This window comes from Oxyura jamaicensis (genome assembly GCF_011077185.1).
Source record: "Oxyura jamaicensis isolate SHBP4307 breed ruddy duck chromosome 9 unlocalized genomic scaffold, BPBGC_Ojam_1.0 oxy9_random_OJ106420, whole genome shotgun sequence".
Lineage (NCBI taxonomy): Eukaryota > Metazoa > Chordata > Aves > Anseriformes > Anatidae > Oxyura > Oxyura jamaicensis.
In genome coordinates, this window is record NW_023304183.1 from 12,654 (window position 1) to 31,495 (window position 18,842).

At 49.2% G+C, this 18,842-nt stretch overlaps 1 protein-coding gene across 2 annotated transcripts; it reads left to right on the plus strand.

The window, feature by feature from the left end:
* Positions 1-1,178: 1,178 nt before the first annotated feature.
* Positions 1,179-18,488, plus strand: LOC118157676 (bcl-2-related ovarian killer protein). 2 transcript variants are annotated; one of them, XM_035312098.1, is made up of 5 exons: positions 1,179-1,492; positions 2,380-2,753; positions 6,136-6,264; positions 12,952-13,115; positions 17,412-18,488. In XM_035312098.1, exons 2-5 carry the CDS (start codon positions 2,531-2,533, stop codon positions 17,535-17,537), a joined length of 642 nt encoding a protein of 213 aa, XP_035167989.1. In that variant the 5' UTR covers positions 1,179-1,492; positions 2,380-2,530; the 3' UTR covers positions 17,538-18,488. The 2 variants fall into 2 exon arrangements, with proteins under 2 accessions (XP_035167989.1, XP_035167990.1); XM_035312099.1 differs by having other exon boundaries at positions 17,416-18,488.
* Positions 18,489-18,842: the final 354 nt, after the last annotated feature.

The window sequence follows — 18,842 nt, forward strand, 5'->3', positions numbered from 1 at the left end:
AGAGCTCTGCTGAATAGGAGCAGTTTAAATAAGACTTCAGTTTCAAGCTGTCAGCTGCCACAGGAGGCTTAGACATAATTGCAACGATCCCTCAGCCACCAGAATTGCAAAGGCAGAAGTATGATTTTCCAGGAGACCATGGGCTGCTTGCTGCAAAGGTGTGTGTTAGGGACGGGCAGCAGCACAGGGTCTCAATTTTCATGGGACGGATCTCAACCTGCAGTGATTACATTTAAATTTGAGGAAGGCAAGAAGATAAAAACACAATCTTCAGAGAGAACCTTTGGGCAACTACTTCTGGTACTTCATGTCAAGGCAAGGCAGGGGTTCTGAGCTAGCTGCTGCTGCATACGTGTACATCAAATTGACCCTGCTAGGCGAGGTGCTCGATACATCATACAGCAAGGTTTTACATACAGGTTGGTTGTTCCTTCGAGACCAGCAGTGGTGCAGGTTGTGCTTGTGTTAGGCAATCAGCTCCTCGAGAGGTGCCTCTGTCTTTTCTCAAAGGCGACAGGGGAGAGATGGTAGTGGTTACCTCTTGCTTCTGACCTCCTTTTGGGAAGGAAGCGTTGTGAACATGCCATGTTCTCAGTTACCAGTCTACAGCTTCGTATTTCTTGGGGAACATTTGTGTTTGGGTTGGTAGGACCTATTTTTCTGCAGGAAACTTCTGTTTCTGAAACTTCCTTTGTTCCTGACAGCAACAAAAAAGCCAACATTTGTACACGGTCTATTGAGGTGAAATGGTATCACACGACCAGAGGAACAAAGCTGAGAATCGTGGCGTTAATACAATGGTCATGCAACAAGAAGCTGATGTTGAGAATAACTTCGGAATATGTTGGAACAAATTGGAATGTTTTCCTTAAACTTTGTATGCTAGCTTTTTTAACACAATGAAATGAAATGGGCACGTTCCTGCAAAGCATTTCAGTCCCGACAAACTATTTTCCACTGGCAAAGTTGCTTCGATTTTGTTTAACCTGGCTGCTCCTGGCTCTGTGGAAGGTAAGCGTCACTTGCGTAGCCCCACGTCGTGGCTCCTCCAGTGTTTTGGACTCACCAGTGGCTTGTCTTCACATCTCAGCAGAGCATCCAAGGCTGCCAGCGAACCTCCTTAAGAGAGAAGCGAGGGGAGGAGAAAGCTGTTCAGCAACCCCACCTCCTGGTTATTTCATCTTCCTTACAAGGCTAAAGCCAGCAGCTTTCCTCTGCCTCTGGGTCCCTTAAAAGCAGCAGGGCAAGCCCCAGGGCTCCCGGTGAGTGCAGGAGGGTGCGAGGCTGGGTGGCACTGCCCGTCTGGTGCCACCACACTGTGACAGTGGCCTCGAAGCCCTGGGAGGCTGAGTGGCACTGCCTGCCTGTTGGCACAGCGCTGTGACAGTGGCCTCGGAGCATCGTCCAGGGCTCCTTGGTCCCCATCCTCCCAGCAAGCACGGATCCAAACCCCAAAAGCAATCACTGAGGGGGAAAAAGCGCAACGTGAGAGGTAAATGCATTTTTGTTGTTGTGGAGAAGGACAAAAGGAATGGGCTTTGTGTAGCTGGAAATTCATTAAGGCACGTTGATGTCTAAAACTGGGGATTTAAAATATTGTCTGAATAAAGGTTTTGGTCTGACTGATTTCAAAAGCTGCACTAGGTTAAAAAGATCAACAGATGAATTCAGGTGACTGAAGAAATTTTGAATTTTCTCTTTAGGCATTCACACTTGGAAACTTTCTTTGGAATCTGCTTTCTGTTTCACTCTCTCTGCTGTTGCTAAAGTATTTTGAGTAGTAATATGTATGTTGCTTTAAAAAAAAATAGAAAAAGAAAGAAAAGCTGCAGAACCAAAAACTGACCGTGGTAAAGACCTGGTCTTCTATTGGAGTTAAGGGCTAGTAAGACCTTTGAAATGCTCCCGTACCCATGTTCCTGCAGTTCATGAGGGCCATTTCTTCAGAAACATCCAGGACCTACTGAGCTGGAATGCCTGTCTGCATCTGGTTGAGGTTACTGTAGCTGGTATTTAGGATTCATTCTTTTTCATAGATTAATTGAAACAAGCTGAGGTTGTCTACACATTCTGTGAATTGTTTCCATGTCCTGACCATCCCGTCCCTCTGAAGTGTAATTCTAGGGCTGCTGAATCTGAAAGGGGAAAGAGAAAACACATAGGTAGTGCACAACTGCAGCCCCCTGCGGGCCACGCTGCCGGTGGAAGTCAGAGTAGCTGAAGGAAGAAGACTTGGACACTTGTCTGTGAGATTCACTGAGACAGATCTTTTTGAAGGGCAATACTACTGACCGTAGCTTAGCTGTACAGTATAATACTTGGGTTTCTGATTTGCATCTTTGTGGCCCTAGAGGACTTACAGATGCTCTTATTCGGCAGGTAAAATGAAAGACCGGCTTTTTGAGAATAGCTGCTGGAAGCTGTGATGGATCAGGAGAGCTGTGCATTGCCACGCAGCTCCTGCAGACCCTAAGGCATCGGGTCAGCCTCCCAGCGAGTGCATGCAGGGGCGTGGGTGCAGCAGCGGAGGATGGAAGTGCTTCGCCGATCCTCAGTCTTCGCTGCAGAGGTGATGGAGGTGTTCGACAGGTCTCCCACTGACAAGGAGCTTGTGTCCCAAGCTAAGGCTCTCTGCAGAGACTACATAAATTCGAGGCTGGTTCGAGCAGGTGTCAGCTGGAGCAAACCCGAGTGCAACGCGCCCGTGCCTGGCGGTAAGCTGGCCGAGGTGTCCACCATACTGCTGCGGCTGGGTAAGTCCCTGCGGGCACAGGTGTGAAGCGAGTCCTGCGTGGAGCAGTTCAGACCAGACTAGGAAGGGGCCTGTGGTTTCTGGGACTGATGAGTGCCAAGAGGCTTTCTGTGTGATAATATAGAGGCTTTTGTTCTCTGCTGTGAGCTCTGGGATTTGCTTTTGGTGATTTCCCTCAACAGCTCCTTGCATTTCCTTAGTTCCTCGGGGCATTGCTCAGCACCCTGGTTCTGCAGAGCTGCATTTTCTGAGGACTTGCGACAGCTAAGAAGTATGATGCAGTCCAACAAAACCCAACAACAAACCAATTTTATCTGCACAAGACTGCAGCTGTGTAAGAGTTTTAGTTCTTTCAGCAGTTTTTGTCAGCTTTGCATTTTAAACAGGGCTTGCAGTGTTTTCTCCAGGCACTGGTGACTTGGCTGCCATGACACAACCCAGCCTGGCGTCTGGTAGAGCGCTGGTGGCTCCACACCTGGGCTTCAGCAGCAGCTCTCCTAACTGCAGGGCTGTTTAATTTGGGGGTAATTGCTTAGACTGCGCGCACTGGAGATTTCACAAAAGCTGCTTTCCAGTGACAGTGCGTTGACGGCATGTTTCATTTGCTGTTGTTTACCTTACTTATTCAGCAAGACCCAGCACTCTGCTTCTTGGAGGTGGCTTCCAACATCCCTCTTTGCCTGCAGGCTGGAATATCAGTTCACATCTGGCTTGGAAGCTACCATTAGCATTTGCATCTGATTTAATTACGCCAAAGTTCAAATAAGTCTGGTGAAGCAACCTTTAACTGGGCCTAACCAGCTCAGGACCAGACTGGTTTCTCCACTTTCTCCTCTTTCTTTCCTCTTCTGTTTGATGTTATCCCAAATTTATTTTTAAGGCATAGCTGTTCTTCTTCTGCGTGGCCTTTTTATTACTATTCTTTTACAATTTTTCCTCTCCGAAGCTGACTTTTCTATTTTTGTTTGTTTGTGTGTGTGTTTTTCTGTCAGTTTGGTGGCCCTTTTGTCTCCCCAGTTCTTTGCCTGGGCTGGGGGCTGCTTTCAGGCAGGTCTGTGGGTGGCCAGGAGCATGCTAAAGGGCAAGCAGGTGGCAGACTGGATCCGAAGGCGTCTCCTGGGTGACTCTCCTGTTACTTATTCATGTCCAGATGGAAAGATTTGGCTGATGATCCTGGGAACTTGGCGCCTTCTCTGAGCAAATCTGTTTGTGGAGAGCCATGGTACCCATGCAACGAGAAGGGGAACAGTCCTGCTTGTTAGGATACCAAGTAGCTCCCACCCTTTTTTGTTCAGAAACGCCACCTGCCACATGGCTGTCCCTTCCTTTTCCCTTTGTGGCCGCAACCAACACAAGGCCATGTGGTATCTGACTCCTACCAGGAGCTGTAGGTTGCGGCTGCTTACTGGATGGAGCAGTTTTTGCTTTGTGCTAGTGCTGAGAAGCCTGTGGAGATGAGAACTCAAGGGATTTCCAACTCCTCTTGTACATGGCAAGGCAGCAAGGCCCGGTGAACTGGCTGGTGGCCCAACAGAGGTGCTGGCCACAGGCTGTGCAGCTGCAAAGTCTTGGGCAGCATCAGCTCAGTGAGGCTTAGCAACCGGCCGGTGCAATTAACTGATCATGTGTGGGAAAACCTAATGGTATGGCCAAATGAGACACCTCAGAGCCACCTACCATACATGACATAGGTCTGGTTTATCCAAACTCCTCTCTCCTGTGGGCAAAACCCGGACAAGTGCCTTTTCTCCTCTGAACTGAGCTCCTGCACGTGGAAACTGCTGCTGTCCAGCTTGCCCTTCCAAGATTGCTGCAGGAAGGAGAAGAAGCACAGAAATTGCTCTAAATGTTGCAAATTGTGCAGCCAGTCAGTAACAGACCCTGAAGGATACCAGCAGTGATCCTGGGACTTCTTTGCCACACATTTTCCTTCCCCCGCTGCTCTGTGTATCGCTGTGGGGCAGGGCTGTGTGCTTCCAACCCAAAGGGGCCCTGATCTCATCTCAGTCCTCCAGTTGCTGCTTGTTAGAAGCTCTCACAGTGGCAGGCTACCAAGTGCTGATCCCAGCCTGTCCTGCTCCCCATCTGCCCCGCGGGGCTCAGGGCAAGGCTTCTTGCAGCCACAGGGAAGCCTACGAGCTCCCTGCAGGGCGAGAACATCTGTCAAATGGTTCGTCTTATCAGGGCTGGCCACACATGTTCAGGGTTTCCTCTCGCAATCAGATTGTGTGCAACAATCCCATGGGCACAAAGGGCTGGCACAGTTCCTTTGTGGACTTCTGCAAAGCCGGGCTTTGCCCATGCTGGGCTGAGCGCCAGTGACCGGTTAAATGAATTCAGGTTGAGCAGCTAATGCCTGTGTAGCAAGCTCCTGGTGCTGGTGATGTCTTTTCTTTCCAGCTCCCATGTAGTGAAATTTTCAGGGGGACCAGCTGCCCTCTGCCTGGGACAGGCACCTGGGTGCTGCAGGGGAATGGCAGGGGGCTGTGACAGCTCTCCTCTTCCCCTGGGTGCTCCAGGGCATGCCCATGCAGAAGGACAAGGAGCATCCTTTTCAATCTAGATCACCAAATAGGAACCTCCACACACACAGAGCCTCAGTCCCCTGCAGTATTTGCGTCACGTAATGCTCCCACAGCATCTCGGCCACCCTCGTTAAATAGCCATGAGAGGTAACACCTTCAACCATTTCCCAGCTGGGGGAAAAAACAACCTGGAGCTGAAAGCACATCTGCTGTCTGTGTCAGGAACCTTGCTGCTGAAGGACCCAGGCAGGCAAAGGATCCCTTTGGAGGAGAGAAGGAACTCCAGGTCCATGCTCTCTGCCTATGGTGTGGTAGCACGAAGTAGCTGAGCTGGGCTTCTCTTTGCTCACTTCATGTTGTGTGGCTCTGGGTGGATTCTTGGCTCTCATCAGCCTCCAGAATTCTTGAGTCATGCTCATCATAAGGCATTTTTGTACAGGCTGAGAAAGGGCGTATCTCTGAAAAGCTTACACAGGTGGACATGCCTCCTTCTCATTTCTGAAAGAAATTTGGGATGGCTTTGTTTCTCTCAGGCTTGTCTCCTGTAGTGGGGTAAAGGCAGGCACTCGCTGGGTTCTGACTTTGACAGCCAGCCTGGGAACATCATTTGTATCAGGGATTGCTGCAGCCACACCACTGGTACCACTCCATTTAGATGTCCCGGGCACAAAGGGTACTAGGGAAGAAGGGAGATGCAGGGGGTTGCCTCTAAATGACCCTAAGAACTCAGCTGCCTGTTTAAAGCAAGGTGGAGCTGGGGCTCTGTCTCTGGCCAGAGGGACACGAGGGATGACCCCAGCTGCAATTCTGGCATGGGCCTAGTGCCCTGTGCGTTGACTCCTGACTGCTTGCTTCCAGGAGACGAGCTGGAATACATTCGCCCCAACGTCTACCGGAATATCGCCCGCCAGCTGAACATCTCGCTGCACTCGGAGACGGTGGTGACGGACGCCTTCCTGGCTGTAGCGGCGCAGATTTTCACAGCAGGTACCACGCACAGACGGATACGCAGACAGGACCGGGGCGGAAAGGGATGGGATGGGGCTGCCTCTCTTGGAGAAAGCATGTTTCTGGGATGGTCTGCAAGGTGGGGCCTGCTTTCTGAAAGAGCTGCGGGCAGTTTGGCAGCCTGCCCTGCTGTAATGATTTAATGAGGGCTCCTCCGTGCTCTGTTGTTCTGGCAGGGAAATGCCCTATTTTGTACATCCTTCTGGCAGGTTCTCATTCATTCGAGAAGCCATCTCCTGCCCTTCCTCCTGAGGAGGTGGTGTTACCTCATTGCACAGGGATGTCACTCATTCCAAGCTGCTTCGCTCACCACTGGCAGCCAGAGAAGGTTCATTACATGGGAGTCTCCCTTGTTCCAGCTCATGCTGCTGCTGTTAGAGCCAGAACCAGCTCATCACAAGGGAGTTCCCCTCTTCCTGGCTTCCTTTCCCTCAGCAATAGCCAGAGCTGCAATGGAGTCTGCTGCTTTCAGTTGCTGCTTCTCCTTCCTCAGAGCCAGAGACGGGACCTTGGTCCTTGTGGCTAGCTGTTCCCCACAAGCAGGTGGTCTGAGCTTTTCCATTGCCTAGGCATCAGTGTTCTGCTTCTGTTTGCTCCTGGAGGTTACTGACAAAAGCAAAACTACACTCCGTGCTGCGTTCCTGCGAGGGAGCCTTGGCCTCCCCTGAAAACAGTTTCTGCTGTACTTCCAAGCAGGCTTCCATGCTCAAAACCTTTTTATCTTCACAGTCAGCTATACATTTTTAGGTGCATAAACTGCACGGGAGCCACTGACACACCAGAGAAGCCCTGTGCTGACATCCTGAACTTCGGATCTGAAGTGTGTTGTGATGTGGAGTGCAGATCCTCTCCGGAACAGCAACAGATGGCAACAGAGATCTGAGAGGGAATGCTAAAGCCGGGCTCCTGTCAGGTTTAGCAAGGCAGATTTACTCCTTGGATCAGGGAAATAGAAATTGTGTCATAAGAAATTGATAGATTTGGATTTTGTAGCTCGTGTAGCCCTCAGTGTCCTTTCAGAGCCTTCCTGGAATGCAGGTTGCCTTTGCCCTAGCCTGGCCTGGTAGGCAGTGTGGGCTCGGAAAGCAAGAGCCAGGCAAACACAGCAGGAATGTCTGAGTGTGGCTGTGCTCGAAGTACAGGTGCCCTTTCTTGTCCTTTCAGCGCTGAGCTTTATTTTACATCAAGGCTTACAGAAAAAACAGAGGTCAGGTTTGCAGGCTTGGGTGTTTGTGGAGGTAAGTAGTTTATCTTCTTAGATGAGTATTGCTGACTGCATCAGCCCAAGTGACAGAGGGAATTAAGCCAGAAAGCAGAATGGGTGCAGGTGGTGCAGACTGTGTGTGCTGCTGTGCTGCATAAACATGATGCTGGGGAGAAATCCCTGCTGGATTCGGGGAGCCGTGCCCTTGCCAGTGTGTATTGACAGACACATCGAGAGCTGCGTTTTTTGCTCTTCAAGTTCCCAGCTCAGGAGCTGGGTGAAAATTTTGGGCGGCGTAAAATGTTTTCTGTTGAAAGTAAAGCTAGAAATTTTAAATCTTGGCTTTAACCATGGGGTTTTCAGAATGGTGAGAATGGGATCCAGACTCAGCCTTTTGAGGCTGGCAATACCAGAAACTTTGGGAGCATTTTAGACATGAAGACTAAAGCTCTGCAGCCAGTGCTGCCCTTCATCTGGGGACACTGTTCTGCATAAATTGCTGGCAGATGGCTGGCTGTGCAGGAAATGGTTTCAAACCTCCCTGGTGCTCTGTGTCATCTGTTTTCTCCCCTTTCCCATCTTTGCCTCATACCAACTACCAAGAAAACTTGTGAGTATGAAGCGGGGGTTCTGTGTTCAATCACTTTTATCAATTAATTATTGTAATTTCTGTTGCTGCTGGGTTGCAGAAGGGGAATAGTTTGCTGATTTTAACATTCCCGAGTCCTAGTTGCAGTCTCAAGACTCAACATTTAGTGCTAAATCCAGCAAATCAGAGTTGGCTGTGGCAGCCAGACATTCATTCCTTTTTTTTTTTTTTTCATATTTCTGAGGAAAGAGGCTCTTACCAAGCAAAGGAAACCAGAGAGCTCAATACAGTCTGAATTTTCAAGCCAATTACCAATGGCTAAAGCATCTGACCCTGTTTTTCACTGTCCAGTTTATTAAGAAAACAGTCAGTCTGACACTGCCAGGCCTAGACAGTCTGAAGAGCCCCATTAGTGACATGCAATGCCTATCCAGCAAGGGAGTGGGGGATTTTGACCCTGTCTTGCTGGAGAGGTTTCAAATCTTCACACTGTACCTCTGGCAGTGCTTATGTGCTATCCCCACTGTCTACGCATCTGGACAAAGAAGCTCTGGGTGGACATCTCAAGAAGGAAGACTGAGGACATTTGGCTCCCTGGTTGATGCCTCTGCATGGGTGCTTGTGCCGTAGTCAACTTTACAGCATTGTCTGTTCCACTGATCTCCAGTTGGTCTTTCCTCTGGTGTAGCATGGACAGCTCAAATCCCAATTACAGCAAGATTGACAGCTGAGACTATAGGCAGAAAGTGAGCAGGTCACAGAGCGTGGTAACGTTCAAGCTGTATTTTCCTTCCCTGTTTCTAACAAGCTGTTAGTTATCCAAGTCAAGGAGAGCCTGTCTGTGCAGAGCCTGGCATGGCAGAGCCCTGACCTGTTTTGGATGTTGAGGGATCTGCAGTAGCATCACTTCACGAGTTAATCCCCTCTGAGCACACTCAGAGACTTACTCATCTTCGGGGACAGTACAGCTGGTTCTGCTGGGTGGTCCAAAGCTGCTCTGGAGCCAGCAGGAGATTTTCCACTGACTTTAACAGGTCTTGGACTGGGGCCTGGCTGAGCTGGCATTTACAATAACTGTTTAAATGAATCCCTGAAGGAAGGGGTCACTTGGTGGAAGGACAGAAGAAGAAAAGGAAGATGCATTTTCCTTTCCTAAAGGAAACAGTTTCCCAGTCAGTAAGCACTGCTAGGTACCAGGGCTCTCTAAAAGAGGTCTTGTCCTGGTTTTATATGGGTGCTGGTAAGTTTTCAATCTAGAGTGCTTTGGCTGAAGTGAACCCTGTATGATGAGGAACAGGGATGTGTGGTTAACGGGTTGTCATGAGAAAACGCTTTCCCCTGCAGCATCTCACTGCTGCCACATCACTTAGGCTTTATGAGATGAACTTCCTGCCTTGTACACATCCCTCTTGGCATCGTTCTCTTCACCAGAGGGAAGTATATTGTGTCTGACCGTATTCTCCCAGCTGTTGAAATGTAGCACTTGATCATATTACTCTTAGGCCTGATTTGCAAGTTAGACGTTGATGCTGAGTGGAGCAGAGGGAAATTTATTTGGGTAACCTTGGATAGCATGGAGCTTGGAGACTGCACAGTCGTGTCTTATGGCTCTTTTTGCTCCCCCTGGGGCAGACAAGCTGATACGCAGTGGGAACAGTTTCAAGCGTAGTTCTTTCCTGCTAATTCATTTTCCCCTGGGCTCGCCAGTGTTTACATGCCTCCAGCTCCACGGCTGGCCTTAAGTCTGTGACTTGTATTACTTATTTTTAAAGATTCCTTCTAAGCATCTTTTAACATGTTCTGCGTCCTTTTGTTCCACCTCTGTGGACAGAAGTTTTAGGGCAATCTCTGTTTTAATCACTGCGTTAAGGACTGCTTTTCCACTCTCTCACACACAGCAGGGAGATGCGAATTGCTCGTCCCTCAGCAGCACCTGGGGACGAGCAGCCCCTGTGGATGGCAGCCAGGCCTTCTGAGGAATTTGGAGCAAGGCTCCTTGCTCAGGCACTGGACAGATACAACTCCACACATTGCCACAAACAAGGCAATCCTCGAAAGAAAAGCAGATGAAGCTGGAGTCCCGCGGGAGCGCAGGTCGGGGCCTGCTGTGGGTGGGCTGCTCCTGGGGCTGCAGGCTGCTGGAGCCCTCCCGAGGCAGGGGGTGCCTCTGTGTGAAAGGAGAGGGTGCTCCATCCGTGTGCTGAGGGGGGTCGTGCAGGCCCTTGTTGAGAAATATTAAGAATCCAAGAATTTGTCACCCTACACCACTATGTAGCAACCTTGACAGAGAACACAAGAGCTGAAGGGGCTTTCCTTCTATCCTCCTCGGAAGGAGGTAGCTGGACCAGCATACCCACAGAGCAAGCTGGTTTGCTGGGTATTAGGGAAATCAGAGGTCTAATACGTCTTTCTTAGGGTGTGGAAGGACTTTTTTTTTTTTTTTTTTTTTTTTTTTTTTTTTTTTTTTTCCTGTTAGATAGTTGGGTTTAAAACGAAGTTAAAGCTACCTTTCCCTACTGGGGTGACTAGAGCTCTAGTCTTGGTTACTGCTGTGTAAATGTCCCGAAACCAGTGAACTTGCTTTAGATATTTAGGAGTGAAGAGTGTCAGTAAAAGCTTGGGAATAAGCCACTGAACTCCTCCCTGCATTTTTGGGTAACTTCGGTTCATGTACCTCAAAAAGCAAGGAGCCACATTTCCGTGGGGACAGAGGATGGCAGTAAGAGGCTGACATAAAACTGGTTATAAGCCAGCTGAGATGCAGGTCCGGGAGGTCATGGATGGTGACAGGTAACCTCCTAAAGCCTCTTTCTTTGGGTGGAGAGGTACCGGCCTGCCTCAGGACAGCCTCTGCCTTGCTAGGAGAAACCCTCAGCCTCGTGTTTTCTCATGTGGTTTTATAGCCTCTTCCTGGCTTGTTTTGCTGGCTGTCATGGTGACACAATGTGAGAAAGAGAGATAAATAGTGTCAATACCACACAGGCAGTGAACTTCCTGAGTGACAGCTCTGGGGAGGGGACCTGCAGAGCCGACTCAAGAAAATAAAATCAGAATACAAATAACAGCCAGTATAGCTACATTAATAACTTCCTCTGATCCTGCGGATAGTGCTGGTGAAGGATCACAGCAGACTCTGACCTCTGATTCTGACCACGGGGTTACTGTTACCCCGTGCCTTGTTACCATGCCTTGCAAAAGGATCTGCTGGAGATTTTGATCTTGCATCAGTCGTAAGTAGAAAAATGGCTTTTTTTTTTTTGGAACAGTAAATGGATTTTCTCCAGTCTAACAAGCCATTCCTATGGCTGATATTTGAATAGTTTCTCTGTAAAGTTTTGCACATTTTTAATAAATAAAAAAGTAATTCCTAAAAGTGTTAGTGTGAGTGTTGCTTTTGAGGCATCAAGTGGAAGAACCCCAGAAATGCTCTCACACCTGCACATATGTTAAAGAGATGTGCTCTGCTGCAGTGTGAGCAGAAACCAGGACTTTCAGGCCCCATCCTAGAGAGATGTTCAGGATGCCTGGGGGCCTGGGATGGCAGTAAAGGAAAGAGGAAGGGTCTTTCAAATTTAAATTACATTAAAGGCTTTCTTAGCTGATAGATTGCTGAGCACATCCAGTTTCTCGGCCATTTGTTTAACCCCTTCTGGTGCCTAGATCTAGTGGCTAAACAACTATCTGCCTTTCCTCCCTCATACCTGTTTTCTTTCTTGTTGCAACCCTGCAAGAATGATTTTGTTTGTTTGTTTTCTTGGTTTGTTTGTTTTTTAAACAACTAAAACTTCACCTGGCCTCTGTCTACATTTGGGACAGACCTTGGAAAGGCTCCACAGAGATGTCTCACTGTAAAATACTTCCCAAAATGCTTGTCAAATACGGTGTTCCAGATCATAAATTAAGGGGGGTAGTAAACTTCCCAGCAGAGCCAAAGGAAACCCACCTGGTAGCGGCAGTTCTTCTCCATGCATGCAAAAGGGTTGCATTTCCAGGTCACTGGCCCTGATAGAAGTCTGATCAGGGACTGCTGGCTGCAGTGTGTGAGCACGGAGGATTATACCCAGTGGTGCTGGCAAAGTGCAGGGGAGCCCCAGGGAGGCTGGCTGGTGCCCAGAGCTGGGCTTCAGTGCGTTTCTTCAGTATGAACAGGAAGATGGCTGCTGCTGGGGCAACCTCCACAGAGCGCTCACCGATGGCAGGTCAGCCTGGCAGGATGCTCTGCTTTAGGGGAAATTAGATGACTGACAGATACTCCCATCCCTGCACTGCTCTCAGTTGGATGGGATATGCGGTGTCAAATATTGCAGGCAGGGGCCTCAAACTCTTGAAGCTGCCTGGTTGTTGGTGCTGGCTGAGAGAGGCCCCTAGCCTCTCAGAGCACCCCAACCTCCTCGTCTCTGTAGCTTTGTCTCCCACTTTTGTTCTTGTGTCACGGTAGAACTGACTGTGTGGATGCTCATCTCTTACGTGCTTTTCCTGTCACATTGGAACAGGCTCGTCTGAGCTAGAAAAAAAGTAGGGATACTTTTGTGTTAAGGGTGTTTAGGAGTCATGCTGGTGAAAAAAACAAACAGGTTGCTCAAACTTTTTGAATCTGATTGCCTCCTCTGCAGCCTGTGCATGGCTGAGAGTTAATGGCAATGTCAGCCACTGCAGTGTGCATCGTCCCTGCATCAGTGATAGCGCTGGGCTGCTTGCTCCAAAGCTGCACACCCAGTGCTGAGAGGCACATGCTCAAGTCAGACCACTTCCTTTTGCAGCTCTTCGGGGGGGAGTTTTGCCTAACGCCAGTCTCCTGGGGGCTTTCCCTTTGATTATTAGAGACTGAGTGGCATGCACGTGTGAAGCTGAATGACCTCTCTTCTTTTCCTAGGCATAACATGGGGCAAGGTGGTGTCTCTCTACGCGGTGGCGGCAGGGCTGGCGGTGGACTGCGTGCGGCATGCACAGCCAGCCATGGTTCACACCATCGTCGACTGCCTGGGAGAGTTCGTCCGCAAGACCTTGGTGACATGGCTGAAAAGGCGAGGAGGCTGGGTAAGAGAGGCTGTATGGTCTTTGCTTCCACACATGCACACCAGAAAATATCCCAGTTAAAGGAAGTGAAAGTGCCCCCACTGCAGCTTTATGCAGAAAAACACTGAGTGAGGTTCTGCCACGGCCCCGGGGCCACCACTGTCCTACACCTGTGCTAGGCTCCATAGAGCTCTGTCACTGCCTCCTGGTCCTGTCCGTGACAGCACCCGCTGTTGTGGTCCTCAGCCTCCTGCGTGTCTGTGCTGGACTAATTCAATCCTGACCCACTGCTGTTCTGTTCCTGTCTCGAACTTGTCTGGAGCTGCCAGCCAGTTGTAGTTGGAGACTGCAAATAGGAGCCATCCTCTTGGGCAGCTGTTTTCTTGAAACTGAATAAATGAGGCCTGACAGCTTATTTCCCATTGCACCTGCCCCACAGTTCCCCAAGTCAAAGATTATATACTAATGTAACACCGTGAGGAAATTTAGAGGGTTATTAAAACCTGGTAGTTCGTGCCATTCCCTGACCTGGTGGTGCTCCGTGATTAACTTCTGATGTAGCTCAAGCTGTAGTGCACTTATGCTTTGAAGGGCACTGCTAACACTCATTGATAGAGCTGGCAGTGGGAGGGCTCATGGCTTTCACTGGCCTGCCCTGAAACTGTGGTTACGGCAGTGTTGTGTTAGAGTGTGGTACAAGCACCAGTTGGCTATACCCACTTGATTTCTTCTCTATAACCCATGGGAAATAAAATGCACTGCAGTGGAGCACTGGTTAGAGTAAGAGCTTTATTTAGGTGCTGTGGAATAGCCAGACACCTTTCTAGCAAGTTCCCCAGAAGCCTGAGACGAGTGGTCAGCTAGGGTCAGGGTTGGCAGCTGCGCGATGTACGTCTCTCTCTGGGTCTCTGTGCCAGTCTGGCAGGGATATAGACACTTCTTGGAAAGGTACGGCCAAAATCCCTTTGGTACTGCCTGGCAGATGCTGTCTGGAGTTAAATGTTCCACCACATAGCTCAGGAGACATCTTGTTCCCAAGGCATGCACTCCTTCAAGGCTGAGCTGCAGTGGCACAGTCCTTCCTTCCCAAGAGGTGACATTTCTTCCTGAGCTGCCAGGACAGGGGCAGGCTCCCCACCCATCTCCGGCCCAGAGAGGGGATCTTTTTCCATTGATTTGGTTTAGGAACCATTTTGATTTAGGGACCATTGATTTGCATGCCCAGATTTGTTTCATTTTGTATCTGCACACATAATTGTGCTAAGATACTGCAGAGGATAACCTGTGAAAGCAATTCATCAAGTTCCACTGTTCCTGCATGTGAAATCCCTGCCTCAACATCCTTGGTGGGGCTTACTTTTAACAGGGTACCTGCTGGGGCTGGTTGAAATGTTTTCTCTGAAACAACTTTTTCCTTTGGAAAAAAAAAAAAAAAATGTTTCATTAAAATTGGAATGTTGCACAGGAATGTGTCTCCTCCTAGTCTCCAGCTAACTTGTTTCTTTGTTTTGGTAAACCATACATGTTCTTGTAAGTTAACATCTTGTTTTAATTTTTGTTTTGCGTTATTAGACTTCTAAACAAAATGTTTTCATAGTTCCAAAGGGATATTTTTGGAAAGTTTGTTGCATAGCAAACAAGGCACAGAACCCACCCCCTGACCAGAGCTGCTTCTCGCCATCTGGGGAGATAAGCCCTGTCCACTGCTAGCTGCTTGTGCCAATCATTCCTCTTCGCATAGCCATTACATTTTCCTTGAAGCTACGCTGCTCTCTCTCAGGCTCTGGCTCTAGGAAAGGGAAGCCAATGTCACTGCCCCCGCTTGGACAAAATGACTGTAAAAGCTGCTGGGCTGTGCTGATTGCAGCCTTATCAACAACTTTGGGCTGCGGAAAGGAGATATCTTCCCTCTAGAAACACATGGTTCCTTCAGCCTGGGGGAAGGCTCCAAATCCTTTTTCCATCGTGTGCCGTGTTTTCCTGAGTGTTCCTCCTTTTGATCTAGGCACTGTGGTGTGAAATTGCCCAGCCTGGGTTCACAAATGGGCCAGACAAAATGGCTGTGTACTGGAGACCCTTTCGTTTGGCACCTGACCTAGCTGGTTGTTAGTTTGTCTTGGCCTGGAGTCTGTGTTTCCTCTGTACACAGGGCCCCTACCTCTTATAAATCAGCTCATGAACCATGCCAAGAGGAACCACCACGCTCTGAGCTGTTTTGGGAAAGCCACTGCAGAGACCTTGGGAAGGTGTTCGGAAGTCCCCGCTCAGCAGTAGTTTCCCACACGCCTCCGTTCCAGGAATCCCTAGCCTTGTGCTTCTGTTTTGTAGGGTGGAGAAAGCCTCCACTTGCCACAGCCCTACACAAAACAAATGCAAAACCTCTTAGGAGAAACAGGAAACATTCACCCCTGCAGGTATCATCTCTCCCTGGGGGGCGTGTGCAGCTTTGGCAGTGGCTTTACAGTAGAACAGGAAGATTTAGCAGCTATGTATGTTTTCTGAGCTTGAGACTCAAACTTGTTCAATGAATAATTAACAGGCAAAGATCAAACTGTCACTACAACAGCTTATCGGTGCCTCACAAGACCAAAAGACCTATTTAATCGAGAAGCTTTGAAATTTTCAGTTCCAGTGCCTTATCTGGCATTCTTTTTTTGGATCACAACAGCCGAGACAATTGTTAAACAGCTGAGCTATTTTGTTTATCTAAGCAAGCGCCACACGGGCTTGTAAGTGCTTCTGACTGCAGCTCCTCACGGCTAGCCCCGGTGAGGTCCTTGCCTTTGGCAGGCATGGCACAGCTTCAAGGGGGTTGCACTTTCGCATCCCAGTGGCTGTCACCCACCAGGTGTGCCTACCTGGCTTTGCAGAAGATGTAAGGCACTAAAGCCAGGAGCCATTCAGTTCGTGGAGAGCCATCAGCTGCGCTGACGTCTGGATACACGCTCAGGCAGGCACAGGGACCTGTCTTTCTGATGGAAGAGGCAGCTTGGCACAGCTGTGTTTTAAATTTAACACCGTTCTAGTCCCTGATCCAGGCTGAATCTGTTCAGGCAAAGCACAGCAAGTTTGCTAAGCTGTCACTGAAAAGTTTAGGCCACAGTACAGGTAAAATGCCTGTAACCACTCGCGCTACGTTGCAGCATCTTCTGCTGTGCGCTGGCACGGCTGCTTGCGATGTTTGCCTGTGCTTTTATAGCTGCAGGCAGCAGCATTTCTGTGCCTTGTTGTTCACCTTTGGAAACACCCCTTGTGCTGATTCGGCTTCCTCCTGTCCTCCTGTTTGTCCCGTCCATGACTGCCTGCAGTCTCTGCTCATCAGGTATTTGGGACCTCGGTGTCTCCTAACGCTCCCCGGAGAGCAGCAGTGTAGTGGTGCAGCATGCCAGCCCCTCAGGCTTTCCTGGGAGGGAGGAACCACCGGCACTGTGTGGATGGCTGGTGAGGCTGCTAGCAGCAGACTTCGGTCTGTAGAAGACAGGGGAATCAATGCAGCTGCATTCAGTAACTGGATACAGGAATGTGTCCCTTCAGTCCCCCTCCTGCTTTCTGGTTATAGAATAAGAGAATCACAGAATGGGTTGGGTTGGAAGGATGTGATTTTCTATCTATCTCTGTCCTGTTCACTTTTCTCTCCAGATATTTTACACCTTCTCCTCCCAGTGAGATTGTGTCTTCATGATTTGCTGGGTTGTTGTTCTTTGTTCCTTGCAGGCCAGCTTCCATTCCTGTTAATACTTGAAACCAGCTGCCCAAACGATCTTTAAATCTGGCCCATGTGCTGGGGAGGCATCTCTGCCAGCAGACACATTTCCACAAACAAAGCTTGCATTGCTTGAGATTTAAATTGCGGGTTGGCTTACTTGAATGAGTTCCAAATAAAACATTAAGGCAAGAGAAAAAGTGCAAGCAACTTGAGCTGATATTAAACAGGACAACCTCCGGGAAGCATCTTGCTTTACAGAAAAGGATGAGAGTGCTGCTATTGCCAAAGCTTTCTACCTTTTTTGAAAAGGAGAGGAAAGTTTCTTTTATTTCATTACTGAGAATGGAAAATGCTTGACAATATACCTGTAGCATTTCTTTCCCCAGGCATGGCCGAGAAGCGGACACTTTGCCTTGTTGATGTAGGAAGTGCCTTTCACAGAGCTCTCGAGCCTGATCTAGTAACCTGCTGTGCATAGAAGGTGTCAGGGCAAGTGGCTGTGGCTGTTCACAGCGTGGCAAAGTGGTGCAAAGCAGCGTGTTGGTGTGGGAGTATCTGGTTGCTGATGCAGTTCTGGGCATCTCTGATGATCTCTGCTCCCTCTTCCTTAGGCAGACATCACGAAGTGTGTTGTGAATACCGACCCCAGCCTTCGCTCCCACTGGCTCGTGTCTGCTGTTTGCAGCTTTGGGCACTTCCTCAAGGCGATCTTCTTCGTGCTGCTGCCTGAGAGATGAACCCGAGCTGCCCGCAGCAGCCCCTTGCCCCATCTCCTCCCCCACTCCAGAAGCAGTGGAAATGGCAGCCTCTGAAGAGGAGGAAGAGAAGAACCAGGACAAACAAAGGGCTTGTTCTCCTCTCCCTTCAGCTGGCAGCAGCCGACCGACCACAGTCTCCTTCTGGCAGCCGCAGGAGCCTCTCTCACCCTTATCCTTTCAAGAGACTCATTTCCCTGGGTGACTTGTGGGTACGCCGACTGCGGCACTGTCCTGTTCCTTACGACCGTGTTGCATGCTTATGCTAGTGCCAGGCAGAGGGGAGGAGGAAGGGGCTAGTATTTGAAATGGAATAGAAATAAGAGAGGGGGAGCATCCCTCCCTCACTGCATGCGATTCTCTTCTTGGTGCTCAGACTCGCCTTGTGTCAGTTCTTGTTGTTGCACTCGTGTTTGAACTCCACCTCCTCCTTCAGCCTGCCTCTGGCTTGTTGGGCTCTCCCCATGCACCGTGTGCCACAGGGGATCATTCAGCAGCGGGTTCTTCATGGGATGAAACAAATGTCTGTCGTGAGATGCTTCTCCCCCTGACACACCTTGGAAATGGCGTTTTGTGGCTGTGTGTGGGGCAGGACCAGAGGGTGTGTGATGAACTGGTAAGGGTTTTGCCCTGACCTCTCCTGCTGCGCTCACACGCAACGTTTGAAACAGGAGAGAGGGACAATGCCTTCAAGCAACAGCTTGGGTTTGGATTTTACAACGAAGACATAGCTAAATGTGTGAGTAGGAAAGGCTGGGGGAAGTGGTCAGAAATTAGGGAAAGAGTAAGTGAGCTGCCTGATGTTGTGAAGGGGGAAAGCTGTGTCAAAAGCAACTGGTATATGTTTCTCCTTTAATGTTGTTGGAAGTGAAACCTGCAGTCTTCTTTGTGGCAAAAAATAAAAGAAAATAGGTGGTGTTTCACTATTGAAAAGGGTATTGTATTTGTTTCCAGAGTTAAAAATTCCAAAAAAGGCCAAAACAGTGCTGAGACAAATACTTAGGCCATGCTAAAAATACTCCAGCTTTTTCCCTAGTATAATGTGTTAACGTGTTAAAACTACAACTCCCCTGGTTCCTGCTCGGACCTTAACCCGTGTTGCTCCCCTGTCATGCTTCCTGCCACGGGAGGCACCCTGCTCGGTGCCTTGCTCCCAGGAGCACAGCCTCTCAGAAGAATATTGCTCTGCATGAACAACACGGGGCATTATAGGAGTTCTTGCTGTTATTTATTTTTTTCCTGATTTCCCTCCCCACACCCTGCATTTGGAGGGACTTCACAGTTTTC